General features: G+C 48.2%; 1 protein-coding gene across 3 annotated transcripts in view; it reads right to left on the bottom strand.

Annotated features, from left to right (window-relative positions):
• The window catches only part of CREBBP (CREB binding lysine acetyltransferase), a 61,452-nt gene extending 45,224 nt beyond the window's left edge, over positions 1–16,228 (bottom strand). Inside the window, exons 1-3 of one of the 3 annotated variants that reach the window (XM_081887874.1) lie at positions 16,044–16,228; positions 12,608–13,323; positions 2,895–3,074 (exon numbers count right to left, since the gene is read on the bottom strand). In XM_081887874.1, coding sequence (XP_081744000.1) covers positions 2,895–3,074; positions 12,608–13,323; positions 16,044–16,128 — 981 coding nt within the window. In that variant the 5' untranslated portion in view covers positions 16,129–16,228. The remainder of the gene's footprint in view (positions 1–2,894; positions 3,075–12,607; positions 13,324–16,043) is intronic. The other 2 variants (XM_081887875.1, XM_081887876.1) reach the window with 2 other exon arrangements.
• Positions 16,229–17,611: the final 1,383 nt, after the last annotated feature.

Here is a 17,611-nt window from a genome sequence, read left to right as displayed (position 1 = left end):
GTCAGGCAGGCAAGCAGGCAGTGCGCTGGCCTTTCTTGTGTTTGCTGTGTGCAAGGCCTGCCTGCCTGGGAGCTGAGGGCCCAAGGCTGAAGGGGAGCCTTTCCACCATGTAGGCCTGGCAACACCCACTGCTGCCTCCCCAGATAAGGTGAGGGCCTCATGTTCTCCTCTGGACCAGTAAGGCTGGGGGCATCCTCTTCCCAGGCCCCTCTCTTTTTGGGGGGGCAGCAGCAGCAGCAGATGATTGCAGGAGTCCCAAGGAGAGGGGAGAGGAGAAGAGGCTGCCAGCTCTGGGGTGACATAACTGGGCTCCCAAGCTAGGGTTGCCATTCACCTGGAATTTCCCAGACATAGCCGGGAAACAGCCGTCAGAAACAGTGTCAGGGTGGAAATCGCTGAAATGTCCGGGAAAAATCCGGACGTATGGTAACCCATGTTGAAAGTGTAGGTTTTGGTGAAATTCCTTTAAAATAGGAGCTCAAAAACTAAAAAAGGAGAAAAAAGCTCAACAACTTTGCCAAAAAAGCGCTCAACAACTTTTGTGTCCAGATTTCCACTTTTTGAAATATGGCAGCCCTATCGTAAGCCCCACAGGGGTGCTGCAAAAAGAATGTAGTTGGTCAAGGGATCCACTGACTCAAAAAGGTTGAGAAGGAGGACAGGCCATTCTGTGTTCAGGAGAAAACCCTCTAAAATTTGATAAAAAGAGGCAGAGGAAGGGGAAGGAGAGGCATGAGAAAAGAGGGAGGCAATGTGTGGTTCTTCCAGCTGCGCATGCTTAAGATTACACACAGCGCATGGGAACTAGGGGGTGAAAATGTGTCTTGAAGAAGCGTTTAAATGACAAGAGGTGGCAACATGTGAGGAACTCCAAGCACTGGTGGCTGCAAGGGAGAAGGGCGAGCAAAGATCAGAGCTGGAGAAAGGCCATGCAAGGTTCTGAAGGCAAGACAAGGAGCATGAGGAGCAGCATCTGGGAATGGGATTTTAGGACAGGTGTCAGGTGATCAGAGAGGTGAGGAATAATTTTGGCAGCAGAGTGCTGAACAGACACAAAGAGACCAAGGTTAGATAACGGAAGACCAATGAAAAATATGAGGTCCCTTCCCCACCACGTTTTTCTTCTGACAAAAATATAAATTTATTGAAATTTTTAAAAACGATCAGTAAGTCTTGCTCACATTCAATAACACACACACATACGTACATGTGAAAATTGATCCCTGGCTGAAATATTCAGATATCAATCTAAAAATGAACACAGCTGATTCTTCATTTTCCATGTCGCTTAAATTCTTAATGGCAGCATGTAATTTAGCCCTGCAGTCATTAAACCCAATTCTCTCTTTTAATAAAACTAAAGCAAGGACCCACCCAACCCACTCAGCCATTTCCTTTCTAATGTTGTGAACAGCGCTGAGACCGGCAGGTATAGGATGGTATACAAATTTAATTAATTAATTTTATAGGGCTGCATTATCAGTGTTTGTTTTGTGGTCTCTAACTTTGGCCAAATACACCTGAAGAAGTGTGTATGCACATGAAAACTAATACCAAGAACAAACTTAGTTGGTCTCTAAGGCGCTACTGGACCATTTTTTAATTATTATTTTTTTGTAAAGGCCATGGGGTTTACTAAGGTCACCCAGGGACAGTGTGTGCAGAGATCCCAATAGAAAGAGGAGAAAAGCAGTGGAGGAGCTTATGCCTACCAAAAAACTGAAAGAATGCTTAAGTAAGAGGAGAATCGTGGAAACCTAACGCCTAAAAGGAATCAAGTAGAGAAGAGTGATAAAGTCTCAAAGGTGTTTGAAGTATCAAGGTTTTAGATTTTGCAGTGTGGAGGGCCAGTGGTCTTTGTGAAGGCAGGGGAATGCTGAGGGTGGGGGCAGACACCAGATTTAGAGGTTGAGAGTGAAGCTGGAGGAGGAAAAGTCGTGGCAGATGGAGCATGCTCTAAACGAGGAAGGTGGACCAAGAGATGGTTTCTTGAGGAGGTCTTGACACATTCGAAATGGGGCTGGGGGGGCGGGCTGGGAAAAGGAGCAAAGTGTCTGATTGTGTGAAGGAGAATAATGGAAGGACAGATGGCAACCTAGAAAACAGGACAGGATGAGGTGGGCACATCTGGAGAGTTTAGAGAAGGACAGCAGGGTAGTCAATTCATCAAGCAAGGCAGACAGGAGGAAAGATTAGAAGGGACAGCTGGAAGATGAAGAGATCATAGCAAACTGTTTCTAGAGTTTACTCCAACTCACATTTATGGTTAAAAATCTGAGGTTTCCAAATCCTGAATGGTCTTGCACTGCCACCTACCTCAATTTTTTCAGAAGCAAAAAGTGTTTTGAGTTGCCAAACATGAGCAAATAAAACCCTCTAACTCATTTACAGAAGTATATTCCTTCCTCGATATAGAGACTGAAGAGATTACATGCACTATATGTTTGAAAAACACCCCTTTCATTTATAGATACGTTTCCCACTGTCCATTTTTTTGAAGCAGAACAATTAATGTTTCTCATTAGCTTCCTTATTCTCACAAAAGTTGCTAACAGATGAAATTCCAGCAGCACAACCCATCAGAGCTGTTCCTGAAAACTGCTGAAATGAATGCTGCACAAGGATGCCAAATATCCAGCTAAGAAACAGTATCTGCGCACGAGCATCTTAGCAGGTAGTCTGGTAAAACGGTCCAAAATATCACACTGACTGCTGTGACTCCAGGCTATTCAGGGTGCCTCTATTTCACCATGTCATATGACAGATCCAGCCCAATTTCTACTGAATATAAGAAGTTGTCTTTTTCAGGGCAATTTTTACAGGCTTAGAAAGTTTGTGTCAATGGAAGGCACACAAGAACTAGGGAGAAAAATTGTGAGCTGCAGAAAACTCACCATATTTGGCACACTGGTAACTGAAACACTCTTGATGTCTGAAGGAAAAGGAGACAAGCTATTTGCCATGCCTGGCTTATTTGGTAATGGAGAGTTGACTCCTGCCGCTTCTCCCATCTGCTGCCCTCCAGCTTGACTAAATGGCTGTCCAAAGGGATTTGGGTTACTGGCCATTCCCATCTGGAATGAAAGCAACATGATTACCATTAGTGCCTTGAAGTCAACCAAATGCGGGTACAGATAGTAAGGAAAGCCATCTTTTTTTCTGAGTCTCAGGTACAAAAGTACACCTCGCTGAATGAATAACCTCCCCCTATCTTATGAGCTAGCGATCTAACCACAGGTATGGTTTTGCTTTACCCCAGCCACAAACGGCAAATATTTCTTTTGAAGAAATGATATTTACTACTCAACATGGTGTTAAGCACACAACCCACAAAGAAGAAGTTGTTTGCCCGTTACCTTTTTATTCCTGCTGAGAACACTTAATTGTAAGGGCTGCATCCTTTGTGACGGCCCAAGGATAGCTAAAAGCTCTGCCCAAATAGTTTGGGCTGCAATCACATATTGGAAGTGGAAAGCAGAAGAGCCAATGGCAGCTTCTCTGTCTACTCTGAAGGCAATGCTTAAGAGTTTGCAGTTCTGATGCTTGAACTGGCAAGCCCCAAGCTCCTGCGACTAGAGAGGCCACCTCCTGCCCCTCAAACCAGAATGGCAGCTGTTTTGCTCTCCCTTGAGTCGACCAGCCAAGCAGGGTCCAGGAGGCTGCAGTGGCTGCCTCTCTCCTCTAAAGGTGATGCTATTTCCACTGCGGGAGGCAGTGGAAGACAGAAGTGCCTGGCGTGCTCTGGTCCAGGGGGTTATGAAGAGTCGGACACGACTAAACAACAACATTTAGGAGTATTTTTAACTTGTATTTCCTGATTTATGGCTCTCTCTAAGCAAGCTACCAATTTTTTTCATTATCAGATGGGATGTACATTTTTAACACCAGCATATTTTTCCTCCAGTTGAGGCTCTCTGCCATTTGTGACACCAGTGGAGCAAACGGTAGCAAAGGAAAGCCATGATTCAGTTGCGTCCTGAGGGAGCACAATGCTATGCAGAACTACAAAGTGCCAGGCATTCACAGGCGTCCTGCTGTGGAAAGTGACAGTGCCAAAGAACAACTCTGGAGCCTCAATTTTTTTTAGCCCTGTTCCCTGAAACAAATTGTCAGTGCATCTGAAAGTGTAGGTGGTCAGTTTTCTACACCTTTTCAGTATTCAGGCCCTGCAGGTGTGCTTGTACTAGAGTTTATATATTCACTTTCCACTCCCAACACCTCACATCTTCAGGATTAGGGGGCTGCATGCTTCTGGAAAGCAGCTGCTGGAGACAGGAGTGGAACGGGACTCTTGGTCTTCACACTGAGCTTCAAGTGACTAGTCTGGACAAGCAAGGCTCCTCCAATATTCTTATGTTGCTGAATACAATGATTTACATGAGAAGTTGCCTTACACCTAAGACCAATGCTGTCTACTCTGACACGCAGCAGCCCTCCAGGGTCTTTCCCATCACCTGCTTTTTTAACTGGAAATGCTGCCAGGAACTGAGCCTGTGATACCTTCTGTATGCAAAGAGCACATTCTGCCAGTGAGTGGCAGTCCTTCCCTGTGTAATTCTCAAACAAAGTCGCCTGAAGACAACATTCAAAGGGCAAAGCTTAGACAAACCTCTAACTCGGTCAGTGTAAAGCCCAGCACTTTTGCCGTGAATTAAATAGCGATTATTAAAAACATGCTTCCGGTTGCCTCAGTGTAGGTTAAGACATGCCTTTAAATGCCGGTCACAGTTCCACAAAGCCAAGCTGGCCTCTGCCCTTGCCCTCATTGCACTGTCTGCTACAATCTGCTGAATGGGGTGTGTGTGTGTTGCAGCATGTGCCTGCAACATGGAATGTGCACCCCCATATGGTGTGAGAAGGGACACACCTTTCTGAGGTTCTCTCTTCCTTTTTGTCATTTTATTTGCAATGCATCATCAGTCTTACTGCACCCTCCTGTAAGTGTTGAGGATAGGGCCACATCCAAAGCTACCTCAGCATCTCATCTCATCAAAGGCCATCAACACCAGCCTTGTTTCCCATTCTGGGGCTGACCAGACACCTCTGAGCAGCTCACAAGGCTAACTCCCAGGTCTGCTGTTTGTTCCTGGCACTGACCAGAGGAGCGCTGCATCTGAAGCACTCACAAATTTGTCCAATCGTTTTCTTAATAGTCCATCTAAGCTACTTGTTGCAAAGAGTTCTCAAAGTCAATTATGCATTATGAGCAGAGAGGTACCTCCATCTAACCCCACCCTCAACACCCTGAGGAAAGCCACAATTTCAAACTACAATTCCCATCAGCCCTAGCACACATGAGCCAATGCCAGTGATGGGAGTTGTAGTACAGCAACATCTGGAGAGCCAGTCGTCCCCTACACCCTATACTGTCTAATTCAAGGTGCTCACATTAAAGCCCTAAATTTCATCTATTCAATTGTTTATTTATTCGATTTGTATAGCACGCTTTATCTGAAAATCTCAGGGCGATTCATAACATAAAGATAAAAGATAAAAACACAAAATACATGACTTGTGCCCCAAATATCTGACCACCTCCATCCCTACTGACCTTCACGGGTGTTTAGATCTCTTTCTGAGTGAGTGGATCAGTTTGTGTCTCTTGGTAGTTCCACCACCCTCAAAAGTGTGGAGAATGGCATTCCGGGAGGAGGGCTTTCCTTGTGGCAGCCTCTAAACTGCGGAACTCCCTCCCTCCCCCCAGAGGTGCTCCTGACACCTTCACTGTACAGCTTCCATAGCATGCTGAAGACGCACCTCTTTGCCCTGGCCCTCAAGAGTTGCTTTGCTGAATTTGTACCATTCTGCTCCATTTAGAATGGCTTTCCTTGTTTTTATAATGGCAAGGATGCTATCTGTGGCACCGTTTGATCACTGGCTGAATGAACCTGGCTGGAGTGTGGGCATGGTCCAGAACCTGGCCTTGGCTATAAAAAGAGACTTTGCCATCACTCCACCTTGGAAGCAGACCCACAGGAAGATGAAGGAGAAGGGACTGGATGGCACTATCCTGGCCCCTGCCTGCTCTCCCGGCCAGAGAAAGAGGAGGGCGGGGAGAGAGTGAGTGCATTTGTCGGCATCAGTTGCTTGGCTGCCTTGTCCCACTTAGTATTTGTCTGCAGGTTAGAGGGGTCTTCTGGCTGACTGCAAAGTGTGGCAGATTTGACTGCTGGCTGAGTGAACAAAGCAAGAGTAGCAAGAACTCTCTTACCAACAGTGGGCTGGACTGTGGCCAGGTCATCCCCAAAGGGGCTGACACCAAAGGATATTGCCATTTGGGGGATTTACAGGACAGTTAGGATTTCGTTTGATGGGTTCCTCCTGAGGAGCAGGAGGTAAGGGGAGAAGTGTGGAGAAGGCATTTCAGTCTTCCAAATGGCAGTGTAAGGTGTGCTTACGGCTAGTTGCTAGCTTATCATCTGTGGCCCTCCTCTCTGCGCTGCGCTTAGCGGTGCTGGTGTTATGATTTGCCCAGGTGTGTGTGTCATAGGGGCTTACAGTGATATGACCCCAATTTCAGTGGTGGCGGACAGTGGAAGGTACAGTCTGAGCAGAGCGGTTGACTACCATCTCAGGCAGAGGCCTAGATGTTTGGTCCCCATCCCCAGTTTCACCCCACACTTCTCTGGAAGTCCCTGGTAGCTTATCTGCTGAGTCCTCTAGTTTAGTGGTGGTGCCATTAAACACCAGAGCAGCCTGTAACAAGGCCTTGTGCTGAAACTACGTGGGTAACGGTTTGGGAGCAACACTGGGAAAGGTCTAAAATTACATCCTTTAATATAATTCCCATTCAATGTAAGGAAAAGTGGGGGGACGGGGGACGGACGACCTGGAATTTTCCATTCCATTCCATGTTTGTAGAAGGAGAGTCCAGTTTTTTTGTAAGCAAGGTTTGTCAGTTAATAAAAGAAATCTGTATCATGCTTCCAAGAAGTGCCATCCATGTTAAGAAAACCATGGCTATTGCATATTACTGGCATTGAAATACAGAAAGTGAAAATAATAGAAAAAAACAGACTGCAAAGTAGGGTCAGAAACGAAAAGGGGGAAGGCTGAAGTTTTGGAAAGTTAAAGGTGAAAGACGGCTGTAACTAGAACACTGACAACAAAACTGTTGCAAAAATACAGAATGTGGATGATAGAAAAGAGGTATCATCAACGTTAAACCTGCTTGCGGAAACTTAAGTCAGCCTAAAGTGAAGGAAGAGCTTCTAAATGAGTTTGACCAAAACGAAGTTGTAGGATAACTGGGATTCTAGGTGAATCAAAGAAAGAGGTAGAAACAGTGCAGGACTATAAAGACCAGAACGTAGGTTGGAAAACCAGTGCAGCTGACCTTGCAGCTGTGGTTACTAAGGCTCAATTCATTTTTTATAGAGTTACAAGCTTGGTGGATCCGGGGAATGCTGTGGATGCAGTGTATCTTGATTTCAATAAAGCCTATGATAAATTCCCCCATGATATACTTACGGAGAAGATGGTAAAATGTGGCCTGGATGCGATAACTGTTAGGTGGATTTATAATTGGTTGACTGACCCAACCCAAAGAGTTGGGTTCACTAACGCTTCCTTGTCATCATGGAGAAAAGGGACAAGTGGGGGACTGCATGGCTGCAGGGCTCTGGGCCTGTTGTTGTTCAATGTCTTTATAAACCAGGGTAAAGATACTGAGGGGATGCTCATCCAATTTGCAAATGACACCAAACTCAGAAAGGTAGGTCATGCAGCAGAAAACAGAATTGGGATTCAATATGACCATAACAGATTGGAGAACAGGGCCCAACCTAAGAAAATTAATTTCAGCAAAGACGAATGTAAGATTCTACACAGACAGGAATAACCAGCTGCACAAATAGAAGATGGGGGACGCCTGGCTTGCCAGTAGCACATGTGAACAAGATCTAGGAGACCACAAGCTGAACATGAGTCCACAGTGTGATGCAGCAGCAAAAAAGCTCATGCTAGTCTAGGCTGCATCAACAGAAGTCTAGTGTCCCAATCACGGAAAGCAATAGGACCGCTCCATTGTGCCTTGGTCAAACCACACCTGGAGTACTGTGACCAGTTCTGCGCACCATAATTTAAGGAGGATATTGACAAGCTGAAATGTGTGCAGAGGAGAGTGACCAAGATGATCAAGCGCCTGGAAAGGTTGAAGAAGCTGGGTATGTTTAGCCGGGAAAAGAGGTGACTGAGAGGAGATAGGAGGGTCTTCTTCAAATATCTAAATGCTGTCACTTAGAAGATGGAGCGAGCTTGTTTCCTCCTGCTCTGGAGGGTAGACTTGAACCAATAACGATAATGATAATTTTATTGCTTATACCCCGCCCATGTGGCTGGGTTCCCCCAGCTACTCTGGGCAGCTTCCAGCAAAATATAAAACCTAATAAAATGGCTTCAAGTGACAAGAAAGGAGATTCCAAATGAACACCAGGAAGACCTTTCTGATGGTAAGAGCTGTTTGACAGGGGAACAGTCTCCCTCGGAAGGTTGTGGACTCTCCTTTCTTGGAGGTTTTTGAGAAGAGGATGGGTGGCCATTTGTCATTCATGACCTAGCTGAGATTCCTGCATTGCAGGAGGTAGACTAGAGAACCATCAGGATCCCTTCCACCTTAAAATTCTATGGCCCTGAAGAAGCTAGATGTACCTCTTCGCCAACAAGGAAAACATACAGCAACCAAGGGGCAAGCTCCACAAACCAGTGATTGAAAGATTTCACAGAGACATTAACTCAGGTTTCCTCAACCTCAGCCCCCCAGATGTTTTTTGGCCTACAACTCCTCTAATCCTTAGCTAGCAGGACCAGTGGTCAGGGATGATGAGAACTGTAGTCTCAGAACATCTGGAGGGCCGAGGTTGAGGAAGCCTGCCTCAACTGCTGGTAGGGATTTGGAACCAATATGACTTCCATTCACAAGAACACCAAGCTAGATTACCTAAACTCCTTTCTGGGTGGAGCAACAGCTGCAAAACCTTAACCCAAGTAAAAAGGACAACTGATATCCTGGCCTTCTGCCACATAGATAATGTCTGTGAGACTCAAGTACACAGTCTGGAGTCCATGGGAGTTCTCTTCAATACCTATGGAAGTCTGTTGTCCTTTATCACATGCAATTTCAGTGGCCTGCCAGCAAAACTAGCTGCTGACCAATGCTACTTCTTTAAATTTAAACTATTTACTGTATAACCAACTCTTCATCTGCAGACACCAGAACATAAAAAAGCAAATAATGTAAGATACAACACACACACACACACACACACACACACAAAATGCAACCATTAAAACAAATAAATGTAACTTAAAAACATTTTAAGTACACCAACTTAAAATGCCTGGGAAAATGTGTCAGTCTTAAACTGTCACTTAAATATAACAAAGTTGCACCAGTCATTCCAGACAAGGCACCAACAAGGAGGAGGGTTTATCCCAAACCACCACATGGCAAGCTTCTGTGAAGAGTGGAACACAGAGAGGAGCCTCTTTTGATGATCCCAAGACCCTGGCAGATTGGTATATGGAAGAGGCAATTCTTAAAGTATTTGGATCCCAAGACATGTAGGATTCTTAAAGGTAAGCAACACTATTTCTAATTGGGCTTGAAAGCAAATAGACAGTCAGCATAATTCTTTTAGAATTGGGTTGAGGCTACCAGTTAAAATTCGGACAGGTAATTCATGTTTTCTGACAATTTTCAAGGGCAGCCCCACATACAGTACATCAGGGGTGGGCAAATTTTTCTTAGCAGCGGGCTGGTCCATTGTCCCTCAGACCTTGTGGCGGGCCAGGGAAGCAGAATGTGTGTGTGGAGGGGGGGGTGAGCTGAAAGAAAAGGCGAGGGGGGCAACTAGTCCCCCTTTCCACCCCCTGCGCTTACCTTCCTGTGGGTAGGCAGAGCAAGCTCGTCCGCTCCGCTCTCTGGCCCACAGGAGCACCAGGACATCGGAGGCCGAGCAGCGGCAGCTCTGCCAATCTAATGCCGTGTCTGGTTTACCTCAGTGCGGCGCAGGGACATCTCTGCCAATGAAGCGCCACTGAGGTAAACCAGGCGCAGCGTTTGATTGGCAGAGCCGCCGCCGCTCGGCCTCTTCTTCCTGTCACCATCACCAGGAGCCTTGGCTTTGCGACGGGTTCCAGCTTTGCGGTGCGGGCCGGACCCAGGTGGGTCCTGATCTGGCCCGAGGCCCAGAGTTTGCTGACCCCTGCAGTACATCACAGCAATGTAGTCAGGAGGATACTAGAGCACAGATCACTGTGGCCCCAGACTATCCTTGCCTAGGGACAGTCCTGGCCAATGAACCACCTCAAAATGGAAAAAGGCCACCTGAATCTGTAAGTAACAATGTTGGATGCAGAAGCAGCCCCAGAATACATATTTGTTAAAAGCAGCGAACCAGTGGAAAAAAAATGTCACCGACTTCCATCTCAGAGACAACACAGCAGGATAACATGGTCAAAGGCACTGAGAGAATAAACAGGGTCACACTTCTCCCATTTCTCATTCATCATGGCAAGACTGTCTCAGGATCAAGCCTAGCACTGAACCTGGATGAAAATGGACCCAGATAATCCACTACGTCCAATGGCACTTGGAGTGAATCTCCGCCACCTTCTACAGCTCCTCATCCAAAAACAAGGTTTTCACAACTGGGCAATAGCTATTACAAGCTTCCAGGTCCAAAGGGAGAAAAGGTCTCACCTACACACACACACACACACACACACACACACACACACACTTTTGCCCCACTAATTTTATCTCCTGAAGTCAAAACTTCACATTTTGCATGAAAAGCAAAAGGCAGTGAAGTCTGCTTTGCCATGGACAGATGGAAGAACATGCAACTCCTCAAGGTAGGTGAGACTTCAGCAATTCACCGCAGACCCTCCAATTCTAATGCCTCTGAGCTGTGATGACCTGGAATTAGAATACAGAAACTCAAACCTATTACATTTTCAGTACTTGACCCTCAGAAGTTTTGAGGCAGAGAAGAGATTAATTTTGGCTTCTGGGTTTTAAGTACAAATCAGTGTTGCAGATGTACATGTAACTATCTTTCAATTCCTCTGAAGACAAGGTATCCAACACAGTAAAATATCTGTGATCCATAGCAGAAGCAGGGACCTTCATGCTTCTCTGCCTGGCCCTTGGGATCTCCCCAGGCCATCCTTCTCCTGTGCTGAGCCACATCTACCTCAAGTGCTTTTACTTTGTGTGTATAAAACCCTTTGTGAGGGTGAAATATACTCTACTGTGAAAAGATTGCATAGCCATTGCTCTGCCAACTTTTTTGCCTCTGGCCTCCTCTACCACTGGCATGTACCCCCACAGCAGATCTTCTACAGGGGACTGCAGCCCTCAGGCTGAACAAGATTCCCCCATCCCTGCTCTACAGCCAGATGATGACAACGAATACGCACAGACTCTTCCCAATCCCACATTAGGAGACCTTAACATTGAATGTTAATTTAAAGTAAGCTGAGGTGATGATATGACCCTCAGAACATTTCTGGGAGTGGGGTGCTCTTGCTTGTCTAGAGTACCTGACAAAATCCCCTTTATTCCACCCAGGTATACAAGTTTGCTTTCTGTTCAATGGTCTTCTTCCCTGCAACTGGTGGCAGCATTTAGTAGAGATGCTCAAGTCCAAAAAAATAAATAAAAAAATCATTTCCTGAACAGCAATAGAATAAAGGGCTCCTTAACACTGAATATTTACAACACTGTAATACCTGAAAGTATAAAGAGCTGTATCCAAGGCTGGTACTACTCAGAGAAGACCCATTAAAACAATGGACATGATAAACTTAAATCCATGAATTTTTAAAGGTCTATGCTGAGTAGAGCTTAGCTGGATACAACCCTAAGTGTGCAGTTCCAAGAAAAATGAAGTTTACCAGGTACAGCCAATCCTCGGCTCCCAAACACCTCCATTACTGTACGTTTCGGCTCCCGAACGCCGAAAACCCGGAAGTGTCAAACATAATCCATTCCGAGAGCCTATTTGGCTTCCGAAATGTTCGACAAGCGAAGCACGGTTTCAATTGGCTGCAGGAGCATCCTGCACTCAAGTAGAAGCTACGTCGGACGTTTGACATCCAAAAAATGGTCGAACGTCCGACGTAGCTTCTACTTGAGTGCAGGATGCTCCTGCAGCCAATCGAAACCGTGCTTCGCTTGTCGAACATTTCGGAAGCCAAATAGGCTCTTGGAATGGATTATGTTTGACAACCGAGGTTTGACTGTACCACAAAAGTGGCACCTGACTTATTTGGCAGCTGTCAACAACTCTTGCTTGTGAAAAACGGTGTTTGAGAAACAGTAACACAAGGGCACATATTTAAAAGTAAGGTTATAGAGGCACACTTGCAAGATTTAACATTATCGTCCTCACTAAACATAAAGAATCAATACTTTAACTGGCCCAGCTAATTCCTTGACTGCTTATAACAATTCTGTCGTATTTATTCCTATAAGAATTCTGATAGCTGCACACGGAGACCAGTTAGACCCAAGCCAGAAGCAAACATCTTCAACTTTAGCATTCATAAGATCAGTTCAAGAGACACTATAACAAAAACAACTGAAGTGAGTGCCACGTACTTTTGCCATGGCTCCTGCCTGGGCTGTGTTCAGGCCCGTATGACCTGTCATTTGAGGAGACACCTGTGTCAAGGTCTCTGCCAGCACGCTGCTTGCATTTCCCTGCATGGTGGGGGTAGAATACTGCATCCCGGCACCTCGTCCTCTTCCAGCTGCTCCAAGGGATCCATTCATTACCTGCCCTTGCCCTTGCTGGGCCTGGTTCATGAGCGTGTGGCCGCCAGAGTTACTATTGTGAAGACCCGGGTGAGCCTGGTTGAAGCCAGTGTTCATGCACATCGCAGCTCCTGCCTGGGAGGCTGCTGGGCTGCTGGCCACCATCCCCCCTTGTTTCTGGGCTTGGGAGTTCAAGGCCGGAGCAGCCGGGGTGCTAGGCCCAGAAGTGCTGGCGGCCTGCTTGGCCAGACTCGATGCAGCAGCGTCCGCCTGGCCTAAGGGGTTCTTGCCCAGGACGCCCAGGCTGCTAATGGTGACGCCGCTCGGCTGCCCCTGGACTTGGTTATTCACTCCTGGCGTGGCGGCACTGCTGGAGTTCACGGCCCCAATTCCCGGGTTAAGAGAAGAGCCGCTGCCTCCCCTCAGAAGTTCAGAAAGTTGCTTGTGTTTGGAAGCTGCATCTTGAATAAGGTTCCCACTGCTGCTTAAGAGACTCAACTCTCCATTAGGGATCAGCTCATCCGGAAGATCATTTTCCAAGTCAAACAGGGGCTCAAAATCTGCAAGGTGAACAGAAGAGGTCGATGTAAGAGACAGAACATTCACACCCAGTTGCTTTGCTTCTTGATGCAGCTGCTCAGCAACCCTGCTCAAGACACGTTCTGCTGTGCGCAACTATGCCTACATGTTACAGCTTCCCCCTTCAAATAACTGAGAGGCAGTTGCTAAAGAAAAGCGAAGCCCTTCTGTATTCTGATACTTTGCTGAGCAGCCAAACATGTTTTAAATTGTTCTATAAGGCACCATATGACTTAACTTTAGCATAACGCAAAAGTACCTTGTACGCAAGAAGCAAAATACCAGTAAATTAGGTGCATGCAGGAACAAGGGGGGAAATGTAACGTTGCCCTCTCAACTATCTCTACTCAAGTATGACTGGGAAGCAAAGTCTTTAAGCAAATAACAATCTGTCAAACCTTTTCCTCTCTTTTTAAATCTAGTTTCCATATGCATGAGGTTTATGAACTTTTTTCCACAGCAGAACTGCTTCAAGATAGTATTCAAATCAAATCAAATATTTTATGTTAGCCTTGAGAGAGACTGAGAGTGAGGACCTGTCAACACCTTAGTGCAGGCATCCCCAAACTCAGTCCTCCAGATGTTTTGGAACTACAACTCTCACCTTCCCTAGCTCACAGGAACAGTGGTCAGGGATGATGGGAATTGTAGTCCCAAAACATCTGGAGGGCCAAGTTTGGGGATGCCTACCTTAGTGTCTAGAAGGAAGGGTGAGTTAAACGTGGAATGAACTGATGTACCTTCCACATCATAACAAAACAAAGCGCAATCAAGCATGAAGCAGCACACACAAATTTAGGAAAAACTAATCTGATGTTTATGCCAATACTGTACATTGCCAATGGGAAAGTATGTTAGAAACAGATACTGCAGCACCCTTTCCATGTAGAAGCCTATTAGTAGTATCTCACCAAGCCATACTCAGCACCACTTTTGGTTTGAAGATCCACTTCAAAGCCTAGCTTCCAAGGACTGCACAAACTCAGTTTGAAAATAATGGCCACGTTCGCATGTAACACTAAGGCAGACCATGGCTTAGCACAAACACAAGGCTCCCAAAGAGGAGCTCCCAGTCACTTTGCTCCTCCCTGGTCCTTTCAGCTCAGCCCAGCATGGCAGTGGCAACTATGCCAAGGTAGGGTTTAGCATGTTGTCTGGACCCAGCACCGTAGTTAAGCTCTCTCTTCCCTAACCATGATTTATAGCTGAGGTTTTTTCTTTGCTGCAGAAGGTGTTTAAGGAAGAGAAAGCTTAATTATGATCCTGTTTTCAAACAACATGCTAAGGCATACCTTGGCTTTGCTGCCAATGCTGCACGGGACTATAAAAGGGTCCAAGCTCCACTCAGGGAGCGAACACCTTTGCATAGTCCCAATAAGCCATAGTTTAGTTTACTGTTACATGAGTACAGGACCAAACCATGGTGCAGCACTACATATGAACCAACTCCTTAACTGAGTTTGGGGTGTACAATGCATGCATATAGTTTCAGTACTAGGGTCTCAGAAATGTCACATTATTTCAATATGGCGTTAACTAGGTAAATATTTCTTTTTACATAATTTCAAGCCCAAATTATCCGTTTAAAATATTAACATGGAACATTTTATCCGATATTTCAAACAGTTTAAAAGCAATAAACAAGCAAACCAAAAATAAAGATACAAAGCCACCACCTGATGAGACAGTTTAAAATAGTCACAATAGTGAAAATGCTTTTAAACATCTGGATAAATAGAAAATATTTTGCAGTGCACTTAAAAGAAAACCAAGTTGGCGTCAGGCGTACCTCTCTAGAGAGGGCATTCCATAGCTGGGGTGCCACATTGCCAAGCAAGCTCTCTCCTTCATTGAGACAAAGTTCATTTCTGAAGGAAGAGTTCCACTGAGTTAAATAGCTATTGGAATATAGTCCAAATTGTGGAAACACTGAATAATTTGAAAGCTAAATACTGCACGAACAGGCATCTCATGAGTTTGGCTACCTGTGGCACCTTGCATATCATCAGAGAAACCATCTACTGAAGCTCCTTCTGCCATAACCCCGATGGCACATTTGGAGAGCCTCAGGCAAGCCAGCATTCCATCCAAATGCCTGGAAGCACAAACTGTATTCCAACACCAAGCCAGCGTTTGTCCCAGGCCATAAGACCTTAACGCTCAACCCTTGAAGTTGTGCAGCAGACAGAAAACTTCCAAGGGACGAGGGATCAGGCTGTGGCAAAAGGATACCGTGTCGTTCAGCATCTTCCCGTGGCCACAATGTTACTTCCCATCAACGGGAAGCAGAAGGCGCAACATGCTGGGAAAGAAGCCGAGGGCCCCAGCATCCCAAAGCCCCACCGTGCTTGGCCCCGGGGCAACCCCACCCGGGGGATGGGCGGAGAGCCCCCCTTGAAACTCCGCCTCCCCGGCATCCCCGAAGCCGAGGAGTCCGTGTGCGCGGCTGCCAGGCGCCCCTGCGCGGGATCCCCCGGGAGAGGCCGGCCAGCATCCGACTCCGCTTCCCCGGAGACCTGGGGGCCAGGGAGGCGCAGCCCGTGTCCCCCCCACCCCTCGCCTCTAGCGGCTCTTCCTGGCCCAAGCGCAATTGGGACCCGGCTTTCCGCCCGCTTCCCTCGGGCGGCGGAGGCTTCTCGGCGGCGGCCCCGGAGGGGGAGAAGGGGCAGCGGCGGAGGCGAGAGGCCGGCTCCGGGCTCACCTGCGGTGTCGGCGGCGGAGAAGCCGGGCGAGTTGAGCTTGGCCCGCTTGGCGTTGGGCGGCCCGTCCAGCAAGTTCTCCGCCATGGCCTGCAGCGGCGGCGGCGGCGGCGGCTCCTCCTCGGCGTCCCCGTAGCGCTGGCGCGGCTGCTGCTGCCGCCCGGAGGCAGCGGCTCCCGGTCCTCGTCCTCTTGGCGGCGGCGGCGGTCAGCGCTGGAGGGGCGCGGGGGGCGGAGGGGCCTCGGGCCGCCGCCACCGAGGCTGCTGCTGCTGCTGCTGCTGCCCCCCCATGGCCCGGGCGGAGGAGGGGAGGAGGAGGCAGGCAGGCAGGCAGGCAGGCCCGGCGCCCCTCCCCCTGGCCCAGGAGGTGCCCGGATGGCGCCCGCCCGCCCGCCCGGCACGCCGCCGCCCGACCCCCGCTCCTCGCCCGACCCGCCCGGCGGCGCGGCCTCTCCTCGGGCCCACGGGCGGGCGGGCGGGCGGGCGGCCCACCAGGCCCCTGACAGGCAGGCAGGCAGGCGAGCGGGCGGCGGCGGCGGCGTCTCTGCCCGCCTTCCCGGCGCGGCGGGGTCTCGGCGAGGGCCGGCCTCGGGGTCCGGCGGCGGCGGCGTCTCCCGCCTCGAGGTGCCCGTCGGCCCTCCCGCCCGGCTGTCTGTCTCTCGGCCCGGCCCGGCCCGGCTCCCGCCCGCGACGCGCTCGGGCTCCGCGACAAGATGGCGGCTGTTGATTCCTCAATTAAAAAAAAAGAGAAAAGTTTTTTCTCTTCTCTTTTCCAGAGACGGAGGGGCGGGGCGTGCGCGGTGGCGTCAGCGCGCCAGGACACGCCCCCGGCCCCGCCGGCCGCCGTAAAGGCGCGAGCAGAGGCGCAGCAGCGGCGGCGGGAAGGAGACGCGCAAGAAGAAGAAGGAAGAAGCAGCGCCCGCGACACCGCTGGTGACATAGCTGTCAACTTTTCCTTTTTCTTGAGAGGAATCCTATTCGGAATAAGGGAATTTCCCTTAAAAAAGGGGGAAAGTTGACAGCTCTGGTTGGCGAGGCTCCTTGGCCAACAAGAGACACCGGCCCAGTCTGGCGGAACTCTCTGCCACTGGAGGGGCAGCCAGGGCCGGATTTACGCAGAAGCTAAACAAGCTCTAGCTCAGGACTGCACTCTCTTGGGGGTCCCCCCAAAAAATTAAAGGGATGCACATTTCCAAAATATAAAATAAAAAACAAATACAATGGTACCTTGGTTTGCAACTGCTTTGGATTACAACCATGTCAAACCCCAAAGTGTGTGTCCCTTTTTTGGATTACAACCCATTTTGGGGGAGACCCCACTGGCGAAAGTGCAGCTTCGGTTGCAACCTGCTTTGGTTTACAACTGGACCTCTGGAACAGATTATGGTTGTAAATCAAGGTACCAATGTAAAATGAAACCTACATACGGCAGGAGTGTGTTGTGTTGTGTAGGCTCCTGTGATGTACCGGTAAGTCCTGGGCCCCTCCTGCTCGCCTGCTCCCTCAAATATCCCTGGTTTGCTCCTTTCTATATATAGGGTGCCTACATTCTGCGTGGACTGGTTGCAGG

This window comes from Podarcis melisellensis (genome assembly GCF_964234715.1).
Source record: "Podarcis melisellensis genome assembly, chromosome: 14".
In the NCBI taxonomy this organism is placed as follows: Eukaryota; Metazoa; Chordata; class Lepidosauria; order Squamata; family Lacertidae; genus Podarcis; species Podarcis melisellensis.
Note: the sequence above shows the minus strand (reverse complement) of the source record. Positions and strands in the feature narration are given on the sequence as shown.